The sequence below is a fragment of the Quercus lobata genome, chromosome 8, assembly GCF_001633185.2.
Source record: "Quercus lobata isolate SW786 chromosome 8, ValleyOak3.0 Primary Assembly, whole genome shotgun sequence".
Lineage (NCBI taxonomy): Eukaryota > Viridiplantae > Streptophyta > Magnoliopsida > Fagales > Fagaceae > Quercus > Quercus lobata.
This window is the reverse complement of record NC_044911.1, coordinates 49,791,093-49,818,375: the sequence shown is the minus strand read 5'-3', so window position 1 is coordinate 49,818,375 and position 27,283 is coordinate 49,791,093. Positions and strand designations below refer to the sequence as shown.

At 32.7% G+C, this 27,283-nt stretch overlaps 3 protein-coding genes across 3 annotated transcripts; 2 read left to right on the top strand and 1 right to left on the bottom strand.

Moving 5' to 3' along the window:
- Positions 1-1,352: 1,352 nt before the first annotated feature.
- Positions 1,353-11,347, top strand: LOC115958301 (NAD-dependent malic enzyme 59 kDa isoform, mitochondrial). The gene is made up of 19 exons (XM_031076705.1): positions 1,353-1,797; positions 3,038-3,134; positions 3,238-3,356; positions 3,449-3,616; positions 5,455-5,583; positions 5,727-5,787; positions 6,021-6,124; positions 6,208-6,291; positions 6,420-6,526; positions 6,668-6,770; positions 7,109-7,216; positions 7,403-7,468; positions 8,326-8,398; positions 8,489-8,575; positions 8,770-8,824; positions 8,911-8,982; positions 10,119-10,181; positions 10,526-10,640; positions 10,975-11,347. Exons 1-19 carry the CDS (start codon positions 1,669-1,671, stop codon positions 11,044-11,046), a joined length of 1,812 nt encoding a protein of 603 aa, XP_030932565.1. The 5' UTR covers positions 1,353-1,668; the 3' UTR covers positions 11,047-11,347.
- Positions 11,348-13,452: 2,105 nt separating this feature from the next.
- LOC115958628 (elicitor-responsive protein 3-like) lies at positions 13,453-19,517 on the bottom strand. Its single transcript, XM_031077056.1, has 6 exons — positions 19,347-19,517; positions 14,694-14,759; positions 14,338-14,464; positions 13,950-14,064; positions 13,675-13,748; positions 13,453-13,598 (listed from the first exon to the last, which is right to left on the bottom strand). The coding sequence occupies exons 1-6, from the start codon at positions 19,411-19,413 to the stop codon at positions 13,496-13,498; spliced, it is 552 nt and encodes a 183-aa protein (XP_030932916.1). The 5' UTR covers positions 19,414-19,517; the 3' UTR covers positions 13,453-13,495.
- A 3,279-nt stretch (positions 19,518-22,796) lies between these two features.
- LOC115957013 ((+)-neomenthol dehydrogenase-like) lies at positions 22,797-26,984 on the top strand. Its single transcript, XM_031075259.1, has 5 exons — positions 22,797-22,816; positions 22,966-23,212; positions 24,533-24,646; positions 25,924-26,109; positions 26,476-26,984. The coding sequence occupies exons 1-5, from the start codon at positions 22,797-22,799 to the stop codon at positions 26,854-26,856; spliced, it is 948 nt and encodes a 315-aa protein (XP_030931119.1). The 3' UTR covers positions 26,857-26,984.
- The last annotated feature ends 299 nt before the right edge of the window (positions 26,985-27,283 follow it).

Here is a 27,283-nt window from a genome sequence, read left to right as displayed (position 1 = left end):
ATTGGCAGTTTTCACAGCTAAAATTACTAGTTTTCTTGATTTTTACCGTACCAATTTTGTGTTTGGTTCCCGATTCAACCGCTTGGTGCAATCCAGTTTTTAAAACCATGATAAAAAATCACATAGGACAGCCCATCATAAAGGGTAGCTTCTCTTGGCATGTGGGGAACAAGGAGATAGGCACTCTATTAAACCATATGAGAAGAACTGTACGCAACATGGAAGGAGGGCTAAAGACAAGCCATACTCATTAGCTTAGTCAAATTAGCAAAAGTGATGCAAACCACAAGAATGCAGAGGTTTTATTGAAGGATATTCGAACTCTGAAGAACATGTTGTATACTCTGTATTTCATAGTAGCTTCAAGTCCAAATCCTACATTAATCCCATGATTTGGCTAAGGAGACAGCACAAACGTTTGCACACACAATCTTGGAATAAGCTCTCTTTCTATTTGGCTAAGGGCCTGTCTGGTACATATATTTAAAAATTGAAAATTGTTATTTAAAATTTTTTGTAGAAATACGTGTGGGTGAAAAAGTAGGTGAAAATACATGAAATGTTTTTAAAAATTGAAAATTGTTGTTTGTAAACACTCACCAAACACCCCCTTAAACTCATTAAACACAAATACTTTAATTTGTGTATATATATATATATATATACACACACTAATTATAACGTGACCTCTACTGATCTACCTTTTGATTTTGTTTTATTTATTTAATATTATTTTTTGATAAGGATTTTATTTTTTTATTATTATTAAAACTAGTAATAAAGAGTGAGTGACTTGGACCTTTCACATTCAACATTGCTTGGAGGTGTATGCTACATGACCCTCTTTATCTTACCTCATGCAGCATTGACAAACCACACATGTACCTCGTAGTCCCCCCCCCCCAAAAAAAAAAAAAAAAAAAATCACGTGGCAAAATCTAATACTAGTAAAAAAAAAAAAAACACACGTTCCACCGGTCCAAAAATATAGCAGATCATTACCTCACTACTGTCCTATACGAACCAGTCCACTGTCCACGTGCTTACTCATACATACATATATATATTTTTTAATTCCAAAAAAGCCACCAATCAAAATACTGCCCCCCTCTTTACGTCGGTCCATATTTATTAACCCTTTTTTATTTTTTTGTTTGCATTATTAGCCTCTAAAAAGCACTTTATATTCGCATTTATACCCCTACCTACCCGTCCATTCTTCGGGCAGCCACAGTCCATCTCATTTCAACCATTCAGCTTCTTACTTTCGCACATTCTTTCCTTGCCCGAAATTCACGGGCAGATATAAAATTCAACATCTCCTACAACTTCAACTTCAACTTCAACTGCCTCTCTCTTCTCAGACACGAGCACGACCGTAGGCGAAAACTCGTAAAAATTTTTTTATAAAAAAATTAAAAAAAAAAATCGTATTCGTATTCCTTTAAATAGAGCGTGATCTCAGAGTCAGTTAGTCAATACCAACTTCTTTTTTTGTGACCTAGCAGACAGCGTAAAATTTTCTCGGTAAAATATCGCCGAGAAACACTGAGAAAAAACAAAGGAGCATAGGTGGACTATACTAGAGTAGACACTGTGCTCCTGGTTTTTTCTTTTTTTTCTCCTATCAGTTTTTTTTTTTTTTTGATTTGGTTTTTAGTGCATAGAATGTGGAATATTGCGCGATTCGCCGCGTCGAATCTGAGCCGATCGAGGCGCTTCTCGACGGCGATTCCTGGTCCTTGTATCGTTCACAAGCGTGGTGCTGATATTCTCCACGATCCCTGGTTTAACAAGGTCATTTTTTTTTTTTTGCTAAATGTTACTATTTTTAAGCTTCGCTGTTTTTTCTTTGGATGAATTATTGTGAGATTGTTGTGATTTATTTATTTATTTATTTTTAAATTTTTATAAAATGAGCTTGTATATTGCTTATTGAACGTGAAAGTTGGATTTTTTTTTTTTTAAGCAAAGCAAGAGAAGTACTTTAAAAAAGTGCTATTTTAAGCCTTGCTTTTGAAAAAAGAAAAGAAAAAAAAGAGAGTTGATTTTTACTTGGACTTATATGGGTTTTCTATTTTTGTGGTGTGTGTTTTTAGCAACTTGCGAAGTGGGTGGTACTCATGTTGAAGGTTGAATGTCATTAGGTTTTTGTATTTTATTTTGATTGTATGGTTAATTGCTGAAATTTCAATATTTGATTGTAGATTGTAGAAGAGTGCCTGTAGTAGATATATATATATATATATATATATATATATATTTTTTTTGGTTTGTGGGTATTAAAGATTTTGCACAAATTGAGAAGATGCAGAAATTGTAGTTGAAATTTCTTGATGCACTAGAGAAGTGTTAGATGCTAAGAGCCTGTCATAGTGTCATCTCTTGGTGTTTGCAATGGAGATGTTCAGGGATCAAATTCCGGCCCCCCATTGTTGTAACTATCGAATTACTAGATGGCAATAGCAGTTGATGTGCAAATCTGCACATAAATTGCTTAAAGTGGAATTAGTTGATATAGAGGGAATAGATACTTAAATTTATTTATTAAAAAAAAAAATTAACGTCTTTCACCCACGCTAGGGGTTACTCTGACAGTACAAGATATTAAAAGGCTACCTAGAGTAAGCTTTTTATAACTTTGAGAGTTTGGCTTGATAATTGAGATGGGCTTATGATAAATTTAATGCTTCTAGAGTCAGCATTTGGATTCTTTTGGAAGAATGCATGAGAGCTGCTTGAGTGATAAATGTTTATGAAAGAGGTAAATATGCTGTGGGAATTTACATGGTTTGTTTGCCATGTGCTCAGAATAAATTTGTTATATATGTTTCATTAGGGTTGTGCAAATGGAGTAAAATATGCAAATTATTTTGAAGTATTGCTAGCAGTACTGTTATTTTTCATGCATTTTGAAATTAAACAATAAAGTTTACAACTGCTCTATGTTAAAGAAATGTTTTTGAATCTTTTGTCAATGATGAGTAAGTATTGGTGGAATGTGGACTCAATCTCTATTTGTGATTTCCAAGAGCAGGATACTGGATTCCCTTTGACTGAAAGGGATCGTCTAGGGCTTCGTGGCCTCCTCCCACCTCGCGTGATATCATTTGAGCAGCAATATGCTCGTTTCAGTAAGTTTGAGTTCTACCTCCTCACTCAACTGTAACTAAAATAAATCTATAAGGAGTTGTTTTATGGATCTTTCTGATACCTTTCTGATTTTTGAACTGTTAGTGGAGTCATATCGGTCTTTAGAGAAAAATACTCGGGGCCAATCAGATGGCATTGTTTCCTTGGCAAAATGGAGGATCTTGAATAGACTTCATGACAGGAATGAGACTTTATATTACCGAGTAAGTATGATTACAGGTTTCCAGCTAATAGAACTTAAAACATTTATTGATCCTACTGGAATTTAACATGCTTATATTGCTTTTATTTTCAGGTCCTTATTGATAACATCAAAAATTTCGCTCCAGTAATATATACTCCAACAGTAGGATTAGTATGTCAGAATTACTCAGGGTTATTTAGACGCCCGCGTGGAATGTATTTCAGTGCGAAAGATAAGGGGGAGATGATGTCCATGATCTATAATTGGCCAGCTCATCAGGTATTAATTGAATCTTGTTAGATAATAACATCAAGTCAACCACCCCCCCCCCCCCCCCCCCTCTTCTTGCGGGTATTGAAAGTTAATCATCTTTTTCAACCAAAATTCTTAGGCTGCAATTTGTCAAAGCTGTATAAAATAATAACCTAATGTACATTGATATTTAAGTTTCAAAAGTTAATCATCTTTTTCAACCTAAATTCTTAGGCTGCAATTTGTCAAAGCTGTATAAAGTAATAACCTAATGTACATTGATATTTAAGTTTCAAATATTGGGTTAGGATGCTAAATTTGTATCTAGATACCTCACTACAGATGAATTCCATAGAAAAAAAGAAGAAGACGAAGAATCTGAATCTGGGATTTGTAGCAGATCAGGATACCCTAGTAATAGTTTTTTTTAAAAAAAAAAATTGAAGAGAAAAGGAATCATAATCTAGCTGTCTCAATTACGCTTAGGTAGATCTTACTTAAATTGTTCAAAGAATTTTTTCTTTTCTGCTTGATGCTAAGGCTTGCTATTTGATTTAGTTTTTGAAAGAAATTATTGAAATTTTCTCATTGTTTATTTTAGATCATGATACTGCGAGCTATAATAAATAACTTTAGCATAAGAATCATATGATATGATGCCAATTTTTGGAGCTGGTTGTTATCAACTTTAATGCCTCATCAATATAATGCTTTGTAACCTGATTTTCCTCAGATAACATATAAATTTGACACTTCATTTTCTTTTAATGTTATATATATTGCAAAATTTGGGTGTCTGAGTGGTCAGATTTGGTTTATATTTATTGGCTGTGGAATTTTATTTATAAATATAGAGCTGCTAGACTGCATATCTTACTATAAATCTGTACCTTTCTATTTTCATAAAATCTTCCATGCCTTTGACATCACTTTTCAAAATTTATGGTATGTAAATTTCTTGTTTCATCTCTCGCTAAAAACTTTTCCAGTGGTAGATTTATGGCTGGATAATTTGTTGTGGTATCTTTTGCTACAAAGATTTTCACTAGCGTAATGTTAACTAGAATCTAAAATATAAGCTTTAAACAGAGTGTTGTAGGTTTTTGGTCATGACTTGGAGGTTTAAAAAAAAAAAAAAAATTTATTTTATTTATTTATTATACTATGTTTGTTTCATGATAAAATGTTTTATGGAAAATATTTGTAGCATCTTACAGTGTTTGTTTTGTTGTAAAATGTTGGTCAAATTTAAAACATTTTTAGTTGACCGTAAAATCCTTTGTAAGATTTTGTAAAATGTTTTACCAAAAAAACTCGGTAAAACATTTTACAAAAACACATTGGCTCTTCCCCCCATCTAGTGGTTGGGAGGCATTGGTTTTGGTGGTTTGTGCTTGAAAAATTTTATGTCACACTAAACACCTGAAAATATTGACTGAAAATGTTTTCAAATGTAAAACGTTTTACATTTGAAAACATTTTACATCCAAACAAGTGGAGCATAAGTATAGAAAATGATTACATCCTACACTTCGCACTTTGCAGCTTGTGGTTTAGGTTATTTTATTTTATTTTTATATCTAGAAGGACCAAGGGTGTGCAACCCAATTACATAAGAGTATGCAAAAGGCACCACAAGAAACGCCCACCCCACCAAAAAGAAAATACAGGATAAAATAAACTTTAAATGTGATTCTAGAATTCAGAGCATCAACAAATTCTAAAAATGAACCTGGATATCCAAAAGGACAAGTTAGAACAAAATTAGTTATGGGCATGCGATAGCCCTTTTTGGTTTCAGCTTATGATTAGATTTACAAATGTGCTTGTGATATTGTGTGTTCATATTCCCTTTTGTGTTGCAGGTAGACATGATAGTCCTGACAGATGGCAGTCGTATCCTTGGCTTAGGTGACCTTGGAGTTCAGGGAATTGGAATTCCTATTGGAAAACTTGATATGTATGTTGCTGCTGCTGGTATCAACCCACAGAAAGTATGCTCTACTATCTCTCTCTGAGTGTGTGTGTGTGTGTGTATACATATGCAAGGTAGGCATGTGGATGCCCTTTACACCTTTCTGTAAAATTGGTAAGTGTGCTATTACTTGTTTATTCAATCTATGTTCATCTTTGACAGATACTCCCGGTTATGCTTGATGTTGGTACTAATAATCAAAAGCTACTTGAAGATCCTCTTTGTGAGTAACAATATATATATATATATATTAACTTTTTTCTTTGCCTTACTAAAATTCATGACTTGACTACTTAGAATTGAGTCATCAGAACCAGTTGTATGTTGATTAGTTAGTTCCTGCCTTGCTATGCCATCGATCATCTTCTCATCTTCGCAATATGTAAAATGCTTGTGAACAAATTCGTTCTAGTAAATATCATGTGGACATCATTTCACATGATTTTAGTTTGACAGATTTAGGACTTAGACAACCTAGGTTGGAAGGAGAAGAGTATCTTTCAATTGTTGATGAATTCATGGAAGCTGTTTTCACACGTTGGCCCAAGGCTATTGTACAGGTTTTGTATCTTTTAGAATTATAAATTTCAATAAATGTTTAGTTTCTACCAGTTTTGACTTGATGGTTGTTCTAATTTATCAGTTTGAGGACTTTCAAATGAAATGGGCTTTTGAAACTCTGCAACGGTATCGTAAAAGGTTTTGCATGTTTAATGATGACATACAGGTGAGTAGTTGGTGGTGTCTCGTTATCTACATGGATTTAAAGGAGCATGTAATGTAATTTAGAGTACTCTGGGAATATTAAGGGTACCTTATCTATTACAATATTTGTGCTGACTTGATGTTCTATAGGGGACTGCTGGTGTTGCACTTGCAGGACTTTTAGGATCTGTGAGAGCCCAAGGTCGACCATTGTCTGATTTTGTGCACCAAAAGATAGTTGTGGTTGGAGCTGGGAGGTACTTTGCATTACTACCTATAATGAGCTCTATATTTGGCTTAAAATTATCGTTGTATTATATACATGTGCTTGTTCTCACTTCATCCTGCCTCATAATTCTATATATGTATTTTTTCCCTTTTTTTCTTCTGGCTTTCAGTGCAGGGCTAGGTGTTCTTAACATGGCTGCACAAGCTGTTTCTAGAATGTCAGGAAACGGCGAAGCAGCAGTGAAAAAACAGTTTTTCCTTCTTGATAAAGATGTATAGTTCTACACTTTTTACAACAATCTATGCATCTTGCTTGTAATATTTCATAGCCATGACTTCGCTGTTTAAAATATACTATTGGGGGCACATGGTCAATTATATTACCTACAAATTCATGTAAAAACTAATAATGATATTATAGTATTTCTTCCTGAATTAATTCTGAATCATATATAATTTTTTCCCTAAATGTTCCCTCAAAATAAAGAGAAGGAAGTAGAAAGAAAGTCAGGGCTATGAATGATGGCCGTATACTGCTTGACCTAGATGTGTCATGAGGTCATCTATTGGAATTTTTCTTTTATGTTTGAAAAAAAAATGTTTCTATGCAGGGCCTCGTCACAAAAGAGAGGAAGGAACTTGATCCTTCAGCAGCACCATTTGCTAAAGACCCTAGAGAGATTGAGGGACTTAGGGAGGGAGCTGGCCTAGTTGAAGTGGTAAATCTTACAGAACTGCTTAGGCTTCTCTGTGTAAAAGTGTTGATTATGTATGCTATTAGTTGAGGGATCTTGATACAAGAGAGTTGAACCACACTTTGCCTTAGCATAATTATATTTTCTTCTAAAATTGTACATACTCTTTCAAACTATAACTGTAAATGCTGAGAGGTTTATACTTTTCAGGTTAAAAAGGTCAAGCCCCATGTGCTTCTTGGTTTGTCTGGAGTTGGTGGTGTCTTCAGTGTGGAGGTAAAAACCTTTATTTCATTTAATCATTTCTGGTCAAGTAGGGGACCAAATTGAACTAATGAAGGTGACTAAGTTGAGTTAGAAATGTTTGTTGTTCTTACAGCCTGTGTTCTGTACTGTATAGTATTAGCTAACAATACAGGATGGTGTATGGATTGCCTCATATCATTCATTCTTGGTGCTTTAACTATGCATTTTGAGGAAATAAGTATCAGATTTATTCATTTGTCTACCACAGAAATATATTCTATTCAATTTTCTACACTAGTGGTCTTAACACCTCCCCCCACCCCTCAAACCGCCCCTCCCCAAATTTTTATTTTTATTTTATTTTATTTTTTCTCCCTGTTAATTGAAGTTGTTTTAAGTTTCTAAGGCGTCAAGCTTTGATAATTCAATCTACTTGTTAATTAGCCAACAATTGGTTGGTTTTGTTTGATGAAATTAACATTTGTGAAATTCATCGCCTTCCTTTAGTTGTTGTTTAGAGAATGGCATATTCATTTTGTATCTAGGTTATTGCCTTTTTTTATTTTTTTATTATTTTTTATAAATTTTTAATTGTTTTTAATAATATTTAAAACTGTAATTCAGTGTCTTACTGGTAAATATGTGCTAAGGTTAGGAGGGACTGATTCACTGATGGAGGGAGGGGGGCGTTGCTTTTAAAATTTTTTCACTTTAAAATTTTTATAAAAATATATAAAATTTTACTAACCCCCCCCTCCCCCCTAAAAAAATTCTGGCTCTGCCAGTGGACTGATTGATTGAGCCCTAAAAATCTTCTCTCTCCATTCTTATCTTCTCCTTTCTACTCTCCTAACCCTAATCTTTCATTTTTTTTACAACTCAACTAGGTGCTTAAGGCAATGCGAGAATCTGATTCAAGTAAACCTGCCATTTTTGCTATGTCAAATCCCACCATGAATGGTTTGCTTCTATGACTTTCATCATGCAATTACATTTTCCTTATGGCAACTGAGTTTCCTTTATATGTTCTCTTTGCATATTCCTTGACAGCTGAATGCACTGCTGCTGATGCTTTTAGGCATGCTGGAGAAAATATAGTCTTTGCAAGTGGCAGCCCTTTTGAAAATGTTGTTCTAGGTATCTCCCCTTCTTCTTGATGTTTATCTTGTTTGCAAGGTTTTTCGCACCATACAGTTGAGGCAATGTGTTCCAACTATTTATATTGGAGTCATTGCAAACTAAAGTATGGTATATAATTCTGCTCTCTCTCTCTCTCTCTCTCTCATTTGTTTGAATATTATGACCTTCAAAAATCACAAACTTGTTCACAGGGAATGGAAAAGTAGGCCATGTAAATCAAGCAAATAACATGTACCTGTTTCCTGGGTTAGTTTCTTTCCTTTGACAATTTTTTCTTAATAACCATGCTTATATATCCAATTGATCTAAAGGTTTTGTTTCCTGTAATTCAGGATTGGTTTGGGAACTCTTCTCTCAGGTGCCCGGTTTATAACAGATGGAATGTTGCAAGCAGCTGCTGAATGGTATGAAATGTCTTCGTTGCTCAAACCTAAAATTTCTCACTTTTTACACTGGAGAACCAGAATTTACATTGAAGAAGGCCTTAATTATTCAATTTCTATAGCCTCTAAGTGCTTATGATTGATCTTAGTTTGCAGTTCCGATCTTATTGCAGAGAACTATATTGCTTGGAATTTGTGTACATTTTTGAATTTAAATATTTGGTTGGGCCTGTGCTTTTAGTCAAGAGATCTATGTATTCATTTGTAATTTTATTAGCAAATCTTTAAGGTGTTAGTTCTGCATTCCTTGCCAATTATTGTGTATTGTCATCTTTTTAATTATATTATATGTTATGTTTGCCTCATGGTTGTTCACAATGAGATTGCATGTTCCAAAATTGTGGTAGAGATTGTTGAAAATATCTTGACAAATTCTATTCACCTATTTTCAGAGTTTCAAGAAAGTTTCTTGTTGTCAAGGCCAGTTCAGCTGTATTAATAGTTTTGTTAGTTGTATGAATTTGATGAATTGACTATATCAATATAACTCTTATCAAGCATGGAATTCAATGTACGAGATATATATTGTACATTCTTGCCACATTTGGCTTTTTTTTCTTGTTCCATCCTTGTTTTACTTTCCATCTTAGTTTTGGCATGGAAGATGGTAAGAATTTGTGCCAGTCTAGGGTGGTTTGTAATGTTTTATATTCCTAGGAGAAAAAGTTCTCGTGCTTCTTCTTATGATACAAACAGAAATGCAATGCACAGTTGCATTTTCTACATCACATGTTAGTAAATTAACATGATACATCATGGGGTTTAGTGATAGCCTAGAGATAATGACATCCTTTGTGGTGTTCCATGTATGTCATTCGAACCCCACCTCCCTCCTCCCCCACTATCTACCTATCAAAAAATAACACAATATATCACATTCATTAATTGACTAGCTCCATGTATTAGGTTGAAAATTTGTATTTCAATACATCACATTCATCAATTAACAAGCTTCATAAATTAAATTGAAATTTTGCACCTTTTTTTTTTTTTTTTTTTTTAATAATTTTAATATTTTTTTTCCTCTTCTGATAAAATGTGGTGTGAAGTTCTGTTTGTATGCCATAAATTTTGCTAATGTGATGATAAATGTACAGCCTCGCTTCTTACATGACCGATGAAGACATTCAAAATGGAATCTTGTATCCATCTATCAATAGGTATTATCCTTGTCTCTTTCTGGTATTAAACGTGTTTCATTGGCCATCTTTTCTTGTTTTTTTCTCCCGATATTCTTTTAATAAACAAAAGAATTAACTACCCTAAAGGAGAGTTAATGTTCAATTTTTCATAGATTTGTTAAGGTACTATTTTATTATTTCTAACTGCATATAGCTAATTTTTGGTGTATGTAACTATGTATATATATAACAGCCAGGATCTGAGCACTCAACATCACTAGGAAAATATCCATAAAAAATCCAAAATAATGGGAATAATAGTTTACAGCATATGTATGCAGTGATGGAATGACCTTTAACCACTGCTATTTTTCATCATGCAGCATTCGAAATATCACGGCAGAGGTTGGAGCTGCTGTTCTGCGTGCAGCTGTTGCAGAAGAGCTGGCAGAAGGACACTGTGATGTGGGGCCTAAAGAGCTCAAGAACATGTCCAAAGTAAGTGCATTTTCAACTTACTGTCCTACTGGAAACTGCACATTTTGTTAAAGCAGCAATTGAATGATATATACATGCTCAACTTTTTAAGAAGATAATCAATATAACATTGTCACAATAATCTTTGAAGTAAACCTTAAAGAGTGCAAACATAATTAAAATATAAAGAAAAGTCTCTATATATTAATATCTTGTCTGCATAAAAATTTCAGCTCTGAAATCGATAAAAATGTTGAGGTATTTTTTTTAAGGGAGACACCAAGGGTGATGCTGTCATTATTAGTTTTTCTTGAATCTGTGGATTTATTTTGGTTTATTATTATTTTTTGAACAGGAGATGACAGTGGAATATGTCCGAAGCAATATGTGGTTCCCTGTTTACAGTCCTCTTGTTCATGAGAAATAAGGGTCCTCTCCTTATTTGACTGTTAGAGGGTGTTCCTGCGTCTTACATATAAAAGTCTGCAGCCAAACATTGTATCTGGGTTTCTTTTCCTGAAATCATATTTGCAAGCTTAGAGAAATAGAAGGGAAAAGGATGGAAACAGGAATGAAACCCCTCACAATACTGAACCCCATTAGCTTGATTTTTGTATGCAGTAACATAACTTTTTTTTTTTTTTTTTTTTGAGAAACTTAAATGTGTATGACTTTTTTGTTCTATTTAGGAGATATTGTTACAAAACATCATTTGTTTTTTTTGGCTTGGCGGGTGATTTTATGAAATGATGCTATATGCACTCCTAACAACACTACGTGGTTAGGAGAATGAGTTTCAAATATACCAGCCTAATTTCTGCTAGTACAAATATCGCAAGCCAGTACAAGGCCTAGTCGGGTGGATTTGGGTTGGTGTAAGGATTTGAAAGCCTTCAGCTTTGCCAATCAAACTAATGTTGGGCACTGTCTTTCAGTGGTCTGATAGAACCTCCTGGCTGCTAAATTGCTCTGGTTCACTGACCATAGTACACCGTGCTCTTTTCTCCTACAATGAAAGGAATTCGGACCTGTCTGATTTGATATGCCACACCAATTAGGAACCGGCCATGTTCGGAAATTTGAACAAATTATAAAACAAAGATGCCAAAAAGAAGTGATGTTCATCTGAACTAAAACATGTAAAAGATGCTGAGTCAGGCCTTTTGTTTTTGCTGCTAAGTAATTTTGAGAAAGTAAGAAGATAGGTCCCGCACTCGAGCTTGAAGCTCTTGGTACGGATAAGTTGTTGTCGAAGGCAATCAGAGTCTCTCATGCTACTTTTGAATGGTCATTTTGAAGCATCCTCTCTCCTACAACGTTGGGTAGATTAATGGTATTTCTTAAAGTTAAAACTTAAAAGCCTTATTCTTCATGAGCTTCTCGGAAGTCTTTTTGACTTTGACAGTAAGTGATAAAGTGATGGTGTTTGCACAACTTCCTGCCACATTATTTACTACAAGAATCAATCTTGTAGATTGCTCCATGTGGCATTGTTGGATATGTAGGCTAGTGAAATTTGGTCTTCAACTTTTGGTGAAGGTAATCTTGTTGTGGACATTGGCCGAGTGACTTTCCAAGTGATTTTACGAATTTTACTGCAATATGGGCTCGTGGATTGTAGTCAAGGATTTCTCTTGCCAACGCTTCTTGCCACTATACAGGATCATCCTGCATGGACAGCATATGGACAACCCCGACAGTTTTGTTGAATTTGGCTGTATTTAATGCGCAAATGCATCTTTCTTTTGTACCTGATTTTATTGGTTTTATTTTTTCGGTCATGGGTCTCAATTATCTTCACGCATCTTGCTAGTAGCCTCTAACGTATTGGCCCATTGTGCTCTTCATTGAAATCATTGGCCCTTTAGGCTTATTCAATTGCATTGGCCTTTAAGCAACACCAGCCATTGTCCTATTCAGCCCACCAGTTTATTTTTGACTGTTAGACCAAAGTTGACACTTCGTCTTTCATGTAGATTCTAAGTTTGGGTTTACCCGATTGAGGCACCCAAATCATTGATCCTTCTCTCTTTGGGTTCAACATCTACGACATCATCTCATTCACATGCTTTATCACAACGTCTTGTTTGCCAAAGGTCCTCAAGCCTTTAGTGTAACCGTCCTCAGGCTAGCAACTCCTCGTTGGTTCATTAATGTAGCATTCTTTAGGCCTTCTTCTAGCAGTCTTTTATCCTCATTGTTCGTTGTCATCATCAACAATTCGCACTGTCTATTTATAGTCATCTTTATGGTCATCTTCAAGTGTCTTCAAGGCTTCCTCATATTTATAAGTTACATTCCAACCTTAAGGTTCCGAGCCTCCACCTTGAGTTTGAGGAGAGTGTGTAGGCCCAAGAGGCTCGATTCTATTGTAAGCCCATGTATGCCTAACCCTAACTCTCTCTCCCTATATAAACCCTACTAAGGGTTCATTGTAACTAAGTGAATTGAGATTATAGTGAAGATATAGCTATCATGGCTTTCTCTCTGTGGACTTAACCTGTAGGATGAATCACGAAAATCCTGTACTCTCTCTATACTCTCTTTCTCCACACTCATAAAATCTAACAATATTCTATTCAAGTTATTGAAACTAAAAGTTAAAATCTAAATACTTCTATTGTTAAGTACCTCTATTTAAACTAATCATTTAAAAAATTTGAAATATGATATAGCACGAGACAATGACCTTTTTATTTTATTTATTTATTTATTTATTTTTAGAATCCAATTTCAAGGACTTAAAAATTATTTTCTTGGTCATTCAAACATTAGGTAATTGGTGAACAACTAATTTAAAACAGAAAGTACTTGTGGACCAGCAAAGTGCAAGGTCAATCTTCATAAGATGATTTTTTTCCATACAAACCAATGGTTCAACTAACAACTCGAAGCATAACCAGGTATGGCACAATGACGCAACGCAAAGGAAATTCTGAAGATTTTTCCAACATCTGTGACTGATAAACAAATCTCACACTGTAAACATAAGGTAGTATGAATTAGTAAAGCTGAAGCTCAATCCTGATAAGATGATTGTTCCCGTCCACCATACCTTTCCTCCTCGGAGGATTCTTTCCATCCACCATAGTTCTGCTCCTCTTCACAGCACTCCCGACTACTACTTCTCTGCAACAAGGAATGGAGGTATGAGTCTTGGGCACTAACAATGTAAGTGTGAGATTGCAGTTATCCAAAGCGCAAGAATGAAATAATCATTTTTTAATACATCAAGTTTAGATAATATTGCTCCTATTGCTTCAAGAAAGCAAGAGCTAAAATTAAACAAATGACTGATAATAAAATCATAGAGATACAATAAAGGGTTACCTCTGGAGTGAAAGTCAGGCCAACTCTAATTTCTCCACAATATTCCCCATCCTTGACAACACTGTATGCAGTTGGTGGGAGACTTCCTTCAGTGAACAGTGGATCTAAAGGAACGCTGCAGGGTAATAAAGCAATAAAATTAAGCAACTCTGAATGTTTGACATAAGTCTATGAGGTCAAGCATATTTGCAAATTAATGCAGTTTAGAAGTTGAGTGGAAAAGATTATTGAGTCTAAGGCGTTTGTAATTCCATCAGTCTTAAAATGTTTGTAGGGGAAGACTAATTTCTTGGATTTTGTTAACGAGTTACCAAGAGTAGCACAAGTTAACATGTGTTCAATGTTTTATATACTTATATGTGTACACGTTGAAAGAATGATAACTCACGTTGCTTCTCCAACAAAATCATCCTTAGTGAAAGTATCTTTGTCCATTATCTTCAGATTGAGTTCTGAAGCACCATCACTGACTGTGAAAACGAAGCTCTCATTCCATTGTGGTTCAGATCCTTGACCTGCATGCATGTACCATTTATTAGTTGCAAAAGATACAAGATACATAAGATTTTCTTGAAGACAAAATGGTAAATAACCTACTCGAACATAATGCATGTTGAAAGTGCACCAATGAAGTTACAGATAATTGCTTTACTTTGGACAGAATTACTGACTTTACCATATGTCATATATTAAGCCCAAAAATGTAATCTAATAATGCAGCATAAAAGATGGCCAGAAATGTACCTGATGCTACACTACTTCTCTGTTCCTGTGTCTGGCAAGTGAGAATGAGATAGGGATCCATCTTGGCTGCTCATTAACGCTCAATCTGTTAGGTTCTAAATATTTAGGATTGAATGCTTAGATTTCTAATTTTATGTATGTTAGTAAACCAAGATTAAAACATATCTAGTTTAAGTGTTAGACATTCTCATGTTGATTCAAGTCAAGATTCAAAAACATGTAAGCACGCAAACTATTGGGCCACGCACATCTTGTTGGTCAGAAATGAAAAATTAATAATTATAAACCAATTTAAGTATCAAATATATTAAAAAATTAAATGACACATCATGATTTGACCTCGGTTAAACCTTAGTCCGACTTCAAAAACCTTGAACCTCTCTCTTTTTCGGTTTATTAAATTGTCTGGGTTTTAAAACCATGATAAAAATAGCTTATTTTTCAAAACAGCACAATTGCAATATATTAGGATCTAAGTTTTAATTGGCAAATTCATATGCCAAAATGTGCATTAATGAGGGTTGTATGCATAGTAAATTGGTTGAAGTATGTAATGAATTGACAGTTTCTTAAAGACTGCGAGTTCTTGAAGATCCACTTTAGCAACTGCAGGGACTCGCTTGAGTGATCATTTAAGTTAGGCAAAAACTTTGTTCGACCCTCTCTTGACCCTTGCTCAATCAAGTTTACAGAATTTAGATTCCGACATTTCAAACATTGTAACCTGACCTACTTATATATACTCTTCCACGCACAATTTTTATGAGAGGCAGTTGTTCTAAAACCATTGAGAGAGCCTTAATTGCTTTGAGCCTAAACTGTTTGAAAACCTCTCCCTTGACCTCCTCTTTGTGAGTTTCATTCAAACCACAAAATTCTTAAATTTCTACCGATGAGTTCATTGGTGTACCAGAGTTCTAGATTCATGAAGATGTGTTTGTTTGTAGAGGAAATTCTATAGAAGAATGCTGGAGTTCTAGAGCCACTATAGTGGGAGGCAAGAATGTCATTTGTTGGGTTATTCTATTTACAAAGGTTTTCAAATATAGGTTGATTCTATCAACGGTTTCTCCTCTAGTAGAAATCTCATGTGGGATTCGTTCGTTAGCCACAAAGTGGTTTTTCTTTTGAAGAGTTCTTCAAAGGTTTTCCATTTTGTTATCAAAATCCGTGTTCTAGTTTATCTTAATTTTTTATTTCTTTGGATTGTGGTAAGTATACTATGGTTGTGTCAATTGTTAAGTTGTTAATTAATAAATCCGTTACTTTGTTAATTGTGGTCAATCTATATTCTTAACAATTGCATGGCTTTAATCTGTGTTTGATTGCTTCATCTTCTCTTGAATCATGAGCTATGTCAGTAGTGAAGTAAGGAAAGTTTTTGGCTAAATTATAAAGTACACCTTCTAATTTTGACTTGTATTTAATTCAATAATTTATATTTCTTCTTTTTAAATGTATATTTTAAATTTTAATCTTTTAACTTAGTCTTGTAATAATGTAAGAAAAATCATAAGCTAATCTAACTTTATAATCATTAAGTGATAATTGAATGTCACTTCATATAGAATGGTGACAAAGAATATATATGCGACAGACCTAAACTAGCATATTAAGGATCTATAGCTGACCCCAAAATTTTGATACTAACGTTTGGTTGTTGCAGTTATATACTTATGTAATGTTATGATTTATAATTATATTTTATGTTAGCTTTATTCCATGACAAAAAGAATTGTAATTGCATTAATTGTGTTCTTTGTATTTTGTGAGATTTTATTGTATTGGGTTTAGTATTAAGTTAGTGAAGAATCAAGCATGCAATGAAGATCAGTGTAATCTCATGACTAACTCACAAGAAGCTCATAAGTAAAGGTTCTCGCGAAAAGGTCACGTAAGAAGCACATGCTGGAAGCTGAAGAATGAATTGCTATGTTGTATTTCGCGAGTACTTCGTGAGACAGGCCATCTTGCGAAGTACCCGTGAAATTCTCTGTTTGGAGGATTTTAAATGTGATTTTTTTACTCTTCACCCATACTATATATACCTTTATTACCTATAAAAGTAAGGAGAGACCATTTAGAGAGAAAACCCTAAATAGGTTTCTACAACACAATACACCCATCTTTTAGAGAGAGAAATACTCATCTTTTAGTGAAAAATCCTTGTAGTCTCTTCTCCTTTCCCTCTTCCATTGTTATATCTTGAGAGGAGGTTTGCACCAAAACACAACCTATACCTATTCAGAGTGTAGAGAGTGTTTTGGAGTTTGGGAAACTTTGGGATTTGCCAAGAGAAGCTGGTGAGGTTTGGCGGATGCAATCGGGTGGTATTGCGGGATCCGGAAAGTTAGTGAAGACAAGACTCCGAGAAGTCCGTTGTTAGTAAGAGCTTGAAGGGCTCAAGTACATTGGGTAGACTAGGCTTGGAGAGTCTTTTGTTATTCATGTACTCCAACTTATTCACTAATGGATCAATTTTGACTTGGAGGTTCATGGAGTAGTTTTTCGTTGAGTTTTTCTGTTTCCTCTTAGATAACACATTTTGGTGTTATCTTGTGTTTGCATCTCTCTTCTCTTATTCTTTGTACTTTACATTTTTTTTTTTTATCGTTAATGTTTATGCACTAGAGTAGTCCTGGTTTATTGCACTTCATTTACTCTTGTTCCGCACTTAGATAAGTTAGAGTAAAAGCAATTAATCCAATTTTTAAAATTGGGGTTCTAAACAAGTATTAGTGTTTCACACTAATTTGAGCTTTCAACTTATGTATCTATTTATATAATAATACCACAATGCAAACTCAATAAAGAATTAAGCTAATTCATTCTAATTTTGTATCAAGTATTCTGAATTAGATTTCAAATTCACTCTAACTTTGTGCTAAGTGTCTGTACTATTTAAAACTACTTTTAGCCCATTTAAACCTATTTCAAACCATATAATTACTTTTAACCCATTTGAAACTAATCCACACTCTTTTACCAAAACTTATCATATACTGATTTAACTCAAGTATAAATTTCAATGAAAAACTTACAATGTTTCATAAACAAGTTAGCTCTTTCAGTAGACTATCATAATGACAAAAATTTTAAGTTATTTGAAAAGTATAATAAATATTGACAAAATTCATTTTATCACAATAGCAAAAATTACATTCAGAAGTAAAACTAAATATATAAATAGGTCAACAACAATCTTCTTTTTTCTTCTTACTAAAATATAATGAATGACCCTTTTGCATGCTCTATTAAATAACCCCCTTGCAAAGTATTTTTAAGAGTTGACAAAAATTAAAAACGAACATTAGTATTAGTATTATTAAACTAAGGTGAAAATGCTTCAAATATATTTAATTGTGGTTATTATTAATTTCTTGCATGAATATTTAGGATTATATGCTATTTTTTTTTTCTAATTGCATCCACAAAATTTGAACAAACCTCAATCTGACATTATTTGAAACTTGTATTTGATCTTTCAAATCCATCATAGAAATGGAGCATGTAAGAAGTATATAAATACAATATACTTGTGAAAATAGCATTATTTTTGAAATAGTGGTTTAAGTGTATAATTCAAACCGTTAAGTCCTCATATTAATGACATAATATGAATTATAATGAAATATATAATCCTAAATAATGCATATTATTATTTTTGAAAGAGAACTTAAGAAATAAAATACAACTAAAAAATAAAATTAGTTTTCAAACTAGCGTTGTGATATGCACATTCGTTACAGGTAATAAAGAAGGGTTTTACTAATGATATAGTATATTAAAGGTTCTCAAAATGCTATCCCTGAATTCCTGCAGTACAACAATGGAAACTAAAAGCTATGTAAAGACAAACAACCTACTTCCCATGTTCCAAATCCAGAGAGGCAACCAGTAAAACACGAGTATCTCTCGCTTGCTTCCTCTATTGAAACCTCCAACTATTTTACAACTCTTTGTAACATTCCTAACATAGTTTCTCAAATGTTTTAACCACCTCCTATATGCTCTTAGAACATTTATTAATAAATCATTTTAGAAATTAAAAAAAAAAAGAAAAAGAAAAATTGTATACATTAAAGCTCCATTTGGAAATTCATAAGGAAATGAAATGAAATGATTATAATGGATTGAATAAAAATAAATATTTTGATATATATTTTTTTAATTTTCTATTAAAAATTTTCTATGAATAGATAATTAATAAATCCAGGACATAAATATTAAAGGGACGGAATAAAGAAATATAATATAATAAAATAAGGCAGCTCCGAGAATATCAGATTTATCCATAAAAAGAAAAAGAAAGTCTCGGTCAGAGTAGAAGTTTCTCCAAATAAGAATGGAGCAAAAGATCTAGATTAAGATCAACCCACTTAACCCAAAAGATAAAAATATACAAATCAGCCGCCATATTATGATTGTCTAGAATTTGATTTAAAGCAAAGGCAGTATCAGATAACAATCGGATAGAAAACAAAGATAACAACAAGAAAGAATGTAAAACATATGCATCATTCAGATCAATCCACAGATATATATTCTGAAACACCAGAAAGCATTTCTGTATATCATTTCTCATGTACCCACTAAAGATATAGCAATCAGCAATGATTATATATATAAAAAGAGAGAGAGAGAGAGGTTTACAGAGAAACTCGGTGTTTTCGAGATCTTTGGCGCTGACGAGAAGAACTTCAAGCGTTCCTTGAGGCATCTTTGGAGAGAAAGAGCACAAGTAGTAGTGAGATTGTGAGAATTAGAGTTCAAAGCTTCAAATCTCTCAGTGTGTTTGTGATTTGATATTTTCTTTCTACACGTTGACACGACTGTCCGAGGAATCTAAAAGCCGGCTTATCAGGTTGTGGGCAGTATCGGTCAGTACTTACCTCGTTTGTCACAACTCACAATCACATGCTTTCCAATTAATGCCAACTCATGCACGTGCGCCTATTGTTTTTAATTTTTTTTTAAATTTTTTTAATTTTTCCTTTAACTTTTTTTTGAGAACATTTTTCCTTTAATTTTAAGATAAACCTTAATTATTAATAAGGTATTAAGGAAAAGTCTATTTATACCAAGAGTTTTACCGATTTTTTTAATACCATCTGTGTTTTTGCATGTGAGAATACAAGTTACAATGGCTATGCAAAAAATAAGTTTTTAAAAATTGAAATTTTATTTTTAAAAAATTGTTAGAAATACATACATTGATTTGCTGCTAACCTTGCATAGTTCAAAACGAAACCATTTCCTGAACCCTCAAGCACTTCGGATTCTCTTTGAAAATTGAAATTGATTAATTATATTTGTCACGCTAATTGTATTAGTGAAATCATTGACTAAAAATGAGATATTATCAAAATGTTATAAATAATATTTCAAAAGAAGAAAACAATAAATTTTATTTTATATTGATAATTTTATAGTTATTACAACGAGAGTGTAGATATTTGAATTTTGGATGTCTTTCTTAGAAATATCATGAGCTACTAGTTGAGAGCTACTAGTTGAGGAAGGATATTAATTAAAACACTTATAATATGGCAACTTAAATGAATATTATTTATTTTTCATATTTTAATATTAAAAAATATCTTATTTAAAATTGTCGTTTTAGACCTCAAATTATATCCAGGTTTGGGTTCCCTCCTATTAAATATCCTCTCATTCTCTCCATGTATTATTCAGATTGAATACAAATGTCAAATAGAAGATCCAGTGAGAAAAAAAAAGCCACCTCAAACACATACATTTTTACACACACGCAGGCACGCATGCGCGTACACACACATACACACATAAAGATTATGTTTGATGATGATCTTTCATAAAATTAATTTCATTTTTTATCATCTTTAACGAAATCCTTAAAATTTTCATTTTCAATATAAATTACCAAATAGTCTACCAAAGTGAGTAAAAAATTTTCAATTGAACTGCTTAATATATAATTGCTTATCAACAACAACAACAAAAAAAAGTAATGTATATAACTAACTAATGTTGTCCAATTTTCAATGCTCTCTTAAATAATCATATTGTTGAAAAAGTGTTTAGTTCTTGTGTTCTTGATTGACTTACTCATCTAGAAAAGTGTTTAGTTTTGTATAATTTTTTGATTTATTGTAGACTCCAAGCACGTTAAATGCTTAGTATTCCCTGCGAACTAATTAATTAGTTTTATTTTTCCTAAAATCAATCAATTTCATGAAACTATGTATCTTACACAATAAATTCTTGAGTTCTTTTTTTTTTAAATCATCCAACTAAGAATATCCTTCATATGAATTTTAGTTGAGTTATACAATAAAAATTGTTGAGACTACCAATAGAAGTGTTGTTCGTAGATCCCTAAACCTTAGTGCCTTAATAAATTGTTATTTTCTCCCAATCTAAATTACCTTTATCAAACTATATATCAAAATCTCTTCAATTAAACTTTATTGTTTGAGTTTTATTCTCTTGTGGTTTGTTAATCAATTCACTTTTCCTTGTGGATTCAATCTCGGACTCATTGAATTATTACTTTGTGACAATCCTGCACTTGGGAGCCCAAAAACTTACTGCGACTTAAATAATCAATTGCAGGATTTTTGTGAAATTATAACTTAGTGACTCCAAGATCAAATCCACAGGAAAATGGAATTGATTAGCAAACCACAAAATAATAAAGTTAAATTGAAGAGATTTTGATGGTTTGGTAAAGGTAATTTAGATTGAGAAAAAATAACAATATATTAAGGCACTAAGGTTTAGGGATCCACGCACAACACATCTATTGGTAGTCTTAACAATATTTATTTTATAATTTAACTAAAATTCATATGAAGGATGATCTTAGTTGGATGATTTAAGAATAAGAACTCAAGAATTAATTGTTTAAGATAGTTTCATGAAATTGATTGATTTTAAGCAAATCAAAACTAGTGAATTAGTTCGCAGGAAATACTAAGTATTTAACGTGCTTAGAGTGAAGAGTCTACGTTAAATGAAAGAATTATACAGAACTAAACACATTTCTAGATGAGTAAATCAATCAAGAACACAAGAACTAAACACTTTTTCAACAATATGATTATTTATGAGAGCATTGAAAATTGGACAACATCAGTTAGTTATATACATTACTTTTTTTGTTGTTGTTGATAAGCATTTATATACATTACTTATATTTATCTATACTATCTATAACAAAATTCACATTTTTAGATTGAACTTTTATGTGGTTCAGAAATGCTCTTAGACCCTATGTTTAATAAGGACAAAACTTAAAGACAACTAGGTAAAAATATATTTCCAACACCACGTAAAATGCCTACAAAACAGGACACTTTCTGACTAATTCATATCTTCAAAACAAACTTATCCAAAAATTAAAATTAAAAAAAAAACTTTTCAATCCACTTTGATTTTTCTCTCAAGACCACGTTCCAACTTGTATTTTTTATTTTTAGTTTATCAAGACTCACTAGTATCTATTATTTAATTTTTATGTTTTTTTTTAGTATCCAATTTCCTTAATTCCTAATCTCACATACACTAGACAAAAAAAAAGAAAAAGAAAAAAGAAAAAAGCCTAATGATTTCAACTTGCCTCATGGCATATTCTTATATATCTCAGTATGGTCAACTAAAAGTACTAAGTTCCTATGATATATCCACCATGCTGGGGTCTACGTATACACACACACACATATATATATATATATATATATATATAAAATTGCGAACAAGGTAGTTGTTTTAGGGCAAAATTAGATTACTTGACATGAAGTCATTATTAATACCAATCATTTGTACCATGAAAGCTATTATGAAAAGGGTAAATATAGTTAACACTCCTGAAGTTTGAGCTAATGATATTCAAGTCTAAAAATTTTCAAAACTAACAAACTTAGTCCATAATCTGTTACTTATTTTTCTCCTATTTTTCACAATGATTAGGGACAAAATTGGTTAGTTTTGAAAAATCTTAAATCAGACTGACATCAAAACAGAATAAACCCGAACTCAAAAATCAAGACCTAGCAACACTAACTGTAGGAAAATTCAGAGCCCAACGAGTTGAGGTTCCATTTTTCTTACTTCTCATCATCAATGGCAGAAGCAGCAGCGAGGTGCTATTTTTAGTCTTTTTGTTGTGTATTCACTTTTTATATCACTCTTTTCAGTCACATCCTCCAGCCACTTATATGACATATATGCACGTACATTCATCTCTCTCTAGTTTTTTTTTTTTTTTTTTGACGATTATTCATTTTGTTAGGTATGCTGTTGTTACAGGGTCCAATAAGGGAATTGGATTGGAAACAGTTAGGCAATTAGCTTCGAAAGGTGTTAAGGTGGTGCTAACAGCAAGAGATGAGAAGAAGGGTCTTGAAGCAGTTCAAAAACTAAAAGATTCTGGTCTCTCTGACCTTGTCATTTTTCATCAACTTGATGTGGCTAACCCTGGCTCTATTGCTTCTCTGGCAGATTTCATCAAAACCCAGTTTGGGAGACTTGATATCTTGGTGGGAATTCTCTCTCTCTCTCTCTCTCTCTCTCTCTCTCTCTATATATATATATATATATATATATTCACACTGATTTGATGTTTTTAAGGCAAATAATAATCCAGCCATCCCTTTGTGTCTATGCCATTTACTTACAAAAAACTTTATGATTTACAATATTGGATATGTAAAATTAAGTGGTGTAATAATAAACACTGAATTTTTTAATTAGTTGCTGGAACATTAATTTTTACAATAAAGTTCTTAAAAAAAAAAAAAAAAAACCAATTCTATATGCTTATTATCATACTTTAATTTGAAAAGCCACCCAAGATCGATAAAGTAGAATAGGTACATCTGTATGAAAAATTCCTTTGAAATATTATGTTTTTAATTCCATGAAAATGTTTTTCATATCTTGAGTCTCATGCTCACAAAAGACATGATATACGTAGTATATATGCGGATAATCTGACTTCAACAAGTAACCAATTGATTGTCTACTAACTTTGTTTTTTATTTGTGATAATTTGATAGTTACAATGAAAATTGGGGACTTGAATTCTATACGTTATTGTTGAAAATAACATGAGGTGTCAGTTAAGTTACAAAACTCTTGACATATATAACTACTTAGGGGTGTCTTATGGGTGTCCATGGGTCAGTCTGGGTTGGGTTTGTGCCTAACCCACACTTGACCTGATTAGATTGGGTGGAGAAGAATCAAACCCACCCTTAATCGGTAAGGAGATTGGATTTGGATGGATTGAATAATCATTGGGTGGAAGTTTGATTCAAACAAAATTGGAGATTCCAAAAACGGTGAAGATTTGGTAAGATAATACTGGAAAACAACGAAAATCAAGTAATTAAGATCTCATCAAATTTGGTGGAAATCGCTCTAGATTCTGCTTGGGTTGTCGATTAGATTGGGTTGCTCAAGTTTTGGAGGAGAAAACCCATGACTTGATCTATTGAAGTCGGTTTTGAAGGCGAAGACCCATCATTAACCGCGATAGCCACTGGGTATGATTGAGTACTATTCCGGTCCAATTAGATCTCTCGAGTAGGTTGGGTCAAAGAATCTCTTGGACACCGCTATGACTACTAATGGAACTAAAGTAATTTGATAGATGACAATTGTAACATTCACTTCTAACATTTGATTAAAAAAGAAACAAAAAAAAAAAAAAAAAAATTGTATTGAATCTTGAATAGTTATCAAAAGATAGAAATTCTCCAAATAACTTGAAAATCTGATTTCTTTTCCTGTTGTCTCTCTAATTTTAGTCAATGTAAATATAGGACGAATGCTGAAATTGTAGGAAATCGGTGTAGGTGAACAATGCAGGGATTGTTGGAGCCACAGTAGACTATCATGATTCCTCGCGTTCAATCAACGCAAAATTTATGGCAAGTGTCACACGACTCACACCCCAAACCTACTATAAGGTTAGTGCAAGATCACAAGTTAATTTTTAATTTTTTTTTTTATTTTTATACAAAATAAAATTTCTACTCTAACTTAATTTAAGTATATGTGAAGTTTCTTTCTGGAGACTTGAACTCTAGTTTTTACCCTCCACACCCTACAAGTATTTATACTTGTGGAGTGATCACCGCACTAAGGGTGCGCGGTGTTAAGATCACAAGTTAATTAAAAGCACATGTATAATTGTTTTTTCTGAGATTATTCATTTAAAAAAGATTTCTCTTTTTTCATTAAAAAAAAAAAGAAGAAGATTTCTCACTCACGTCATTCAGGACAACTACATAAAGTTCCTTTAAAAATATCATTCCCATTCATCAAATCAAAGTAAACAATTTAATTATAAAGGTTGTACATTAAATCACTAACATATTACCAAAAATGTGTCAGAACGTCTATAAAGAAATATACAAAGACAATTGTCCAATTGACACGATACTTTATACCAAAAAAAAAAAAAAAAAGCAATATATATATATATATATAGAGAGAGAGAGAGAGAGAGAAATGATATGTTTATAATATTTTTATAATAAATCCTAAGTGGCAGGTTGTTACTGGTTGTTATTGTTAGGGCAAAAAAGTAATTTTAGTGTTAGGTTCAAATTTGAACCAATAACAACTAACCACTTGTGATTTGTTGTAAAAACGTTGTAAAAATGTTATGGACGTAGCATCTCTCACATATATATATATATATATATATATATTATTCATTCCAAATGCATGTTAGACTACATGTTACAATTACTTCTACATAATGAAAAATTTTAAGACTAAAAATTGATAAAATCCTACATAAAATCAATCATGTCATGACAATAAATGAATTAGAGATATCATTAAATAAAAAATATATATGTTATCAAAATTTTATTAGTAATTTTGTATCTCAAAAGGCGCAAAGAAATAAATTTTAAATAAAAAAATTAATAATATAACAAGTTGAATGAATTTGTTTAATTAATTAATATTTAAATATTAACAAAATTTCACTTAATTTTATTTTTATTTTTGTATATATAGAAAAAGTTCCACTGAATTGTGTTGAGCGTGTACCTCAAATTATTTCAAATCAAGCTGTGAAGTACTCTTGTAGTTTATCTTATACCTTGATTTTACTTTTCAAATTTCTCATTGCGAATCAAATGTTAAATACTGTTGAATCAGGGGGGGTAAAAATGTTGAGTATAGCTTCCTTGGCTGCTTATCTTTTTAGAATCACAATATCTCTTTTCAGGTGCAGGAAAGGCCATCAACAGAGCCTAAAAAATCTACTCAAACATATGAGTCAGTAAAAGAATGTGTGGAAACAAACTACTATGGTGCTAAGAGGACAACAGAGGCTCTTATTCCCCTCCTTCAATTATCTGACTCGCCAAGAATTGTTAATGTGTCTTCTCCGCCTCGAAATTTGTGGTGGTATGTTAGCAACACAAACCTCCATCAAAAATAAATTGTTAGCACCCATTGGTAGATCTAGGATTTGATTTTAGAAGAACAAAATTTTTGCAACTCACATACAAATTTTTTCATACATTTGCGGACATACAATATATTGTACATGATCACTAGACATGACCTTGTCAAGAAACTTTATTAAGTTTGATAATAGTAGATTTCAAGGCTAATCCACTAGTATAAATTTTTACTATATTAATGAATTTGATTGAATTGTTCAATATTTTCATCATTAATCTCACACAAACCTAGTATATGTTTAGGAATTTAATTTTGAATTATATTCATAGAATAGTGGTTGATCTTAGTTTTGCTTGTCCTATTAATTCAGGACATACCTAACGAATTGGCGAGAGGAGTGTTTACTGATCCAAAGAACCTTACAGAAGAGAATGTGGAAGAGGTGTTGAGTGAGTATCTAAAAGACTTCAAAGAGTGTTCCTTGGAAACTAAAGGATGGGGTCATTCATCTGCTTATGTACTCTCCAAAGCAGCTCTGAATGCCTACACTAAAATTCTAGCCAAGAGGTATCCGAGTTTCTGCATCAATTGTGTCTGTCCTGGCTTCGTTAAAACCGACATAAACTGGAACACCGGCAAGATACCTGTTGAGGAAGGTGCTGCACATCCTGTGAGGTTAGCGCTGCTGCCCAAAGGCGGTCCTTCTGGCCTTTTCTTTGTTCAGCAAGAAGTGTCACCATTCTTATCCTAGATAGTCCATTTATATAGATGAATAAGAAAACACAACTTGTGATCTGTGGTTTTCAGTGCACTTTCCCGTAATTTATATGAAAGATTACGAATTTCTTGTCGAAGTTAAAAACACCGATTTGGGGGGGGGGGGGGGGGGGGGGGGGGGGGGGGGTTTTGTTATGTCAGAATATGTGATGTAATAAGCTTGTAACTTTTTCAGTGGTGTGAAAAATTAGAGGTCGATCGGTTTCATGAAAAAAGTGGTCTATTGTATTTTTTTTTTTTGTGAGACCCACCATTAAAAAATTGGTTTGGTTTTGTATTTGTCTTCAGTATTTATTTTCAATTTCCTAAAAAATTGGATTTGAATATACGAATACAACATTTAACCATTTTCAATTTTAGGCTATGTTTATTTGGAGTGATTTTAGGGAGGATGGAAAATG

What these genes read in the sequence shown, in the direction of transcription:
- LOC115958301 (XM_031076705.1), top strand. Translation starts at nt 1,669, where the DNA reads ATGTGGAATATTGCGCGATTCGCCGCGTCGAATCTGAGCCGATCGAGG. An exon ending in GTTGTGGTTGGAGCTGGGAG is followed by an intron (nt 6,527 to 6,667) that starts GTACTTTGCATT and finishes TCTGGCTTTCAG; the next exon opens with TGCAGGGCTAGGTGTTCTTA. An exon ending in TTTTGAAAATGTTGTTCTAG is followed by an intron (nt 8,576 to 8,769) that starts GTATCTCCCCTT and finishes ACTTGTTCACAG; the next exon opens with GGAATGGAAAAGTAGGCCAT.
- LOC115958628 (XM_031077056.1), bottom strand. Translation starts at nt 19,413, where the DNA reads ATGCCTCAAGGAACGCTTGAAGTTCTTCTCGTCAGCGCCAAAGATCTC. An exon ending in CGAAAACACCGAGTTTCTCT is followed by an intron (nt 14,760 to 19,346) that starts GTAAACCTCTCT and finishes GTTAATGAGCAG; the next exon opens with CCAAGATGGATCCCTATCTC. An exon ending in GAGAAGTAGTGTAGCATCAG is followed by an intron (nt 14,465 to 14,693) that starts GTACATTTCTGG and finishes ACATGCATGCAG; the next exon opens with GTCAAGGATCTGAACCACAA.
- LOC115957013 (XM_031075259.1), top strand. Translation starts at nt 22,797, where the DNA reads ATGGCAGAAGCAGCAGCGAG. An exon ending in CACCCCAAACCTACTATAAG is followed by an intron (nt 24,647 to 25,923) that starts GTTAGTGCAAGA and finishes ATCTCTTTTCAG; the next exon opens with GTGCAGGAAAGGCCATCAAC. An exon ending in CTCGAAATTTGTGGTGGTAT is followed by an intron (nt 26,110 to 26,475) that starts GTTAGCAACACA and finishes CTATTAATTCAG; the next exon opens with GACATACCTAACGAATTGGC.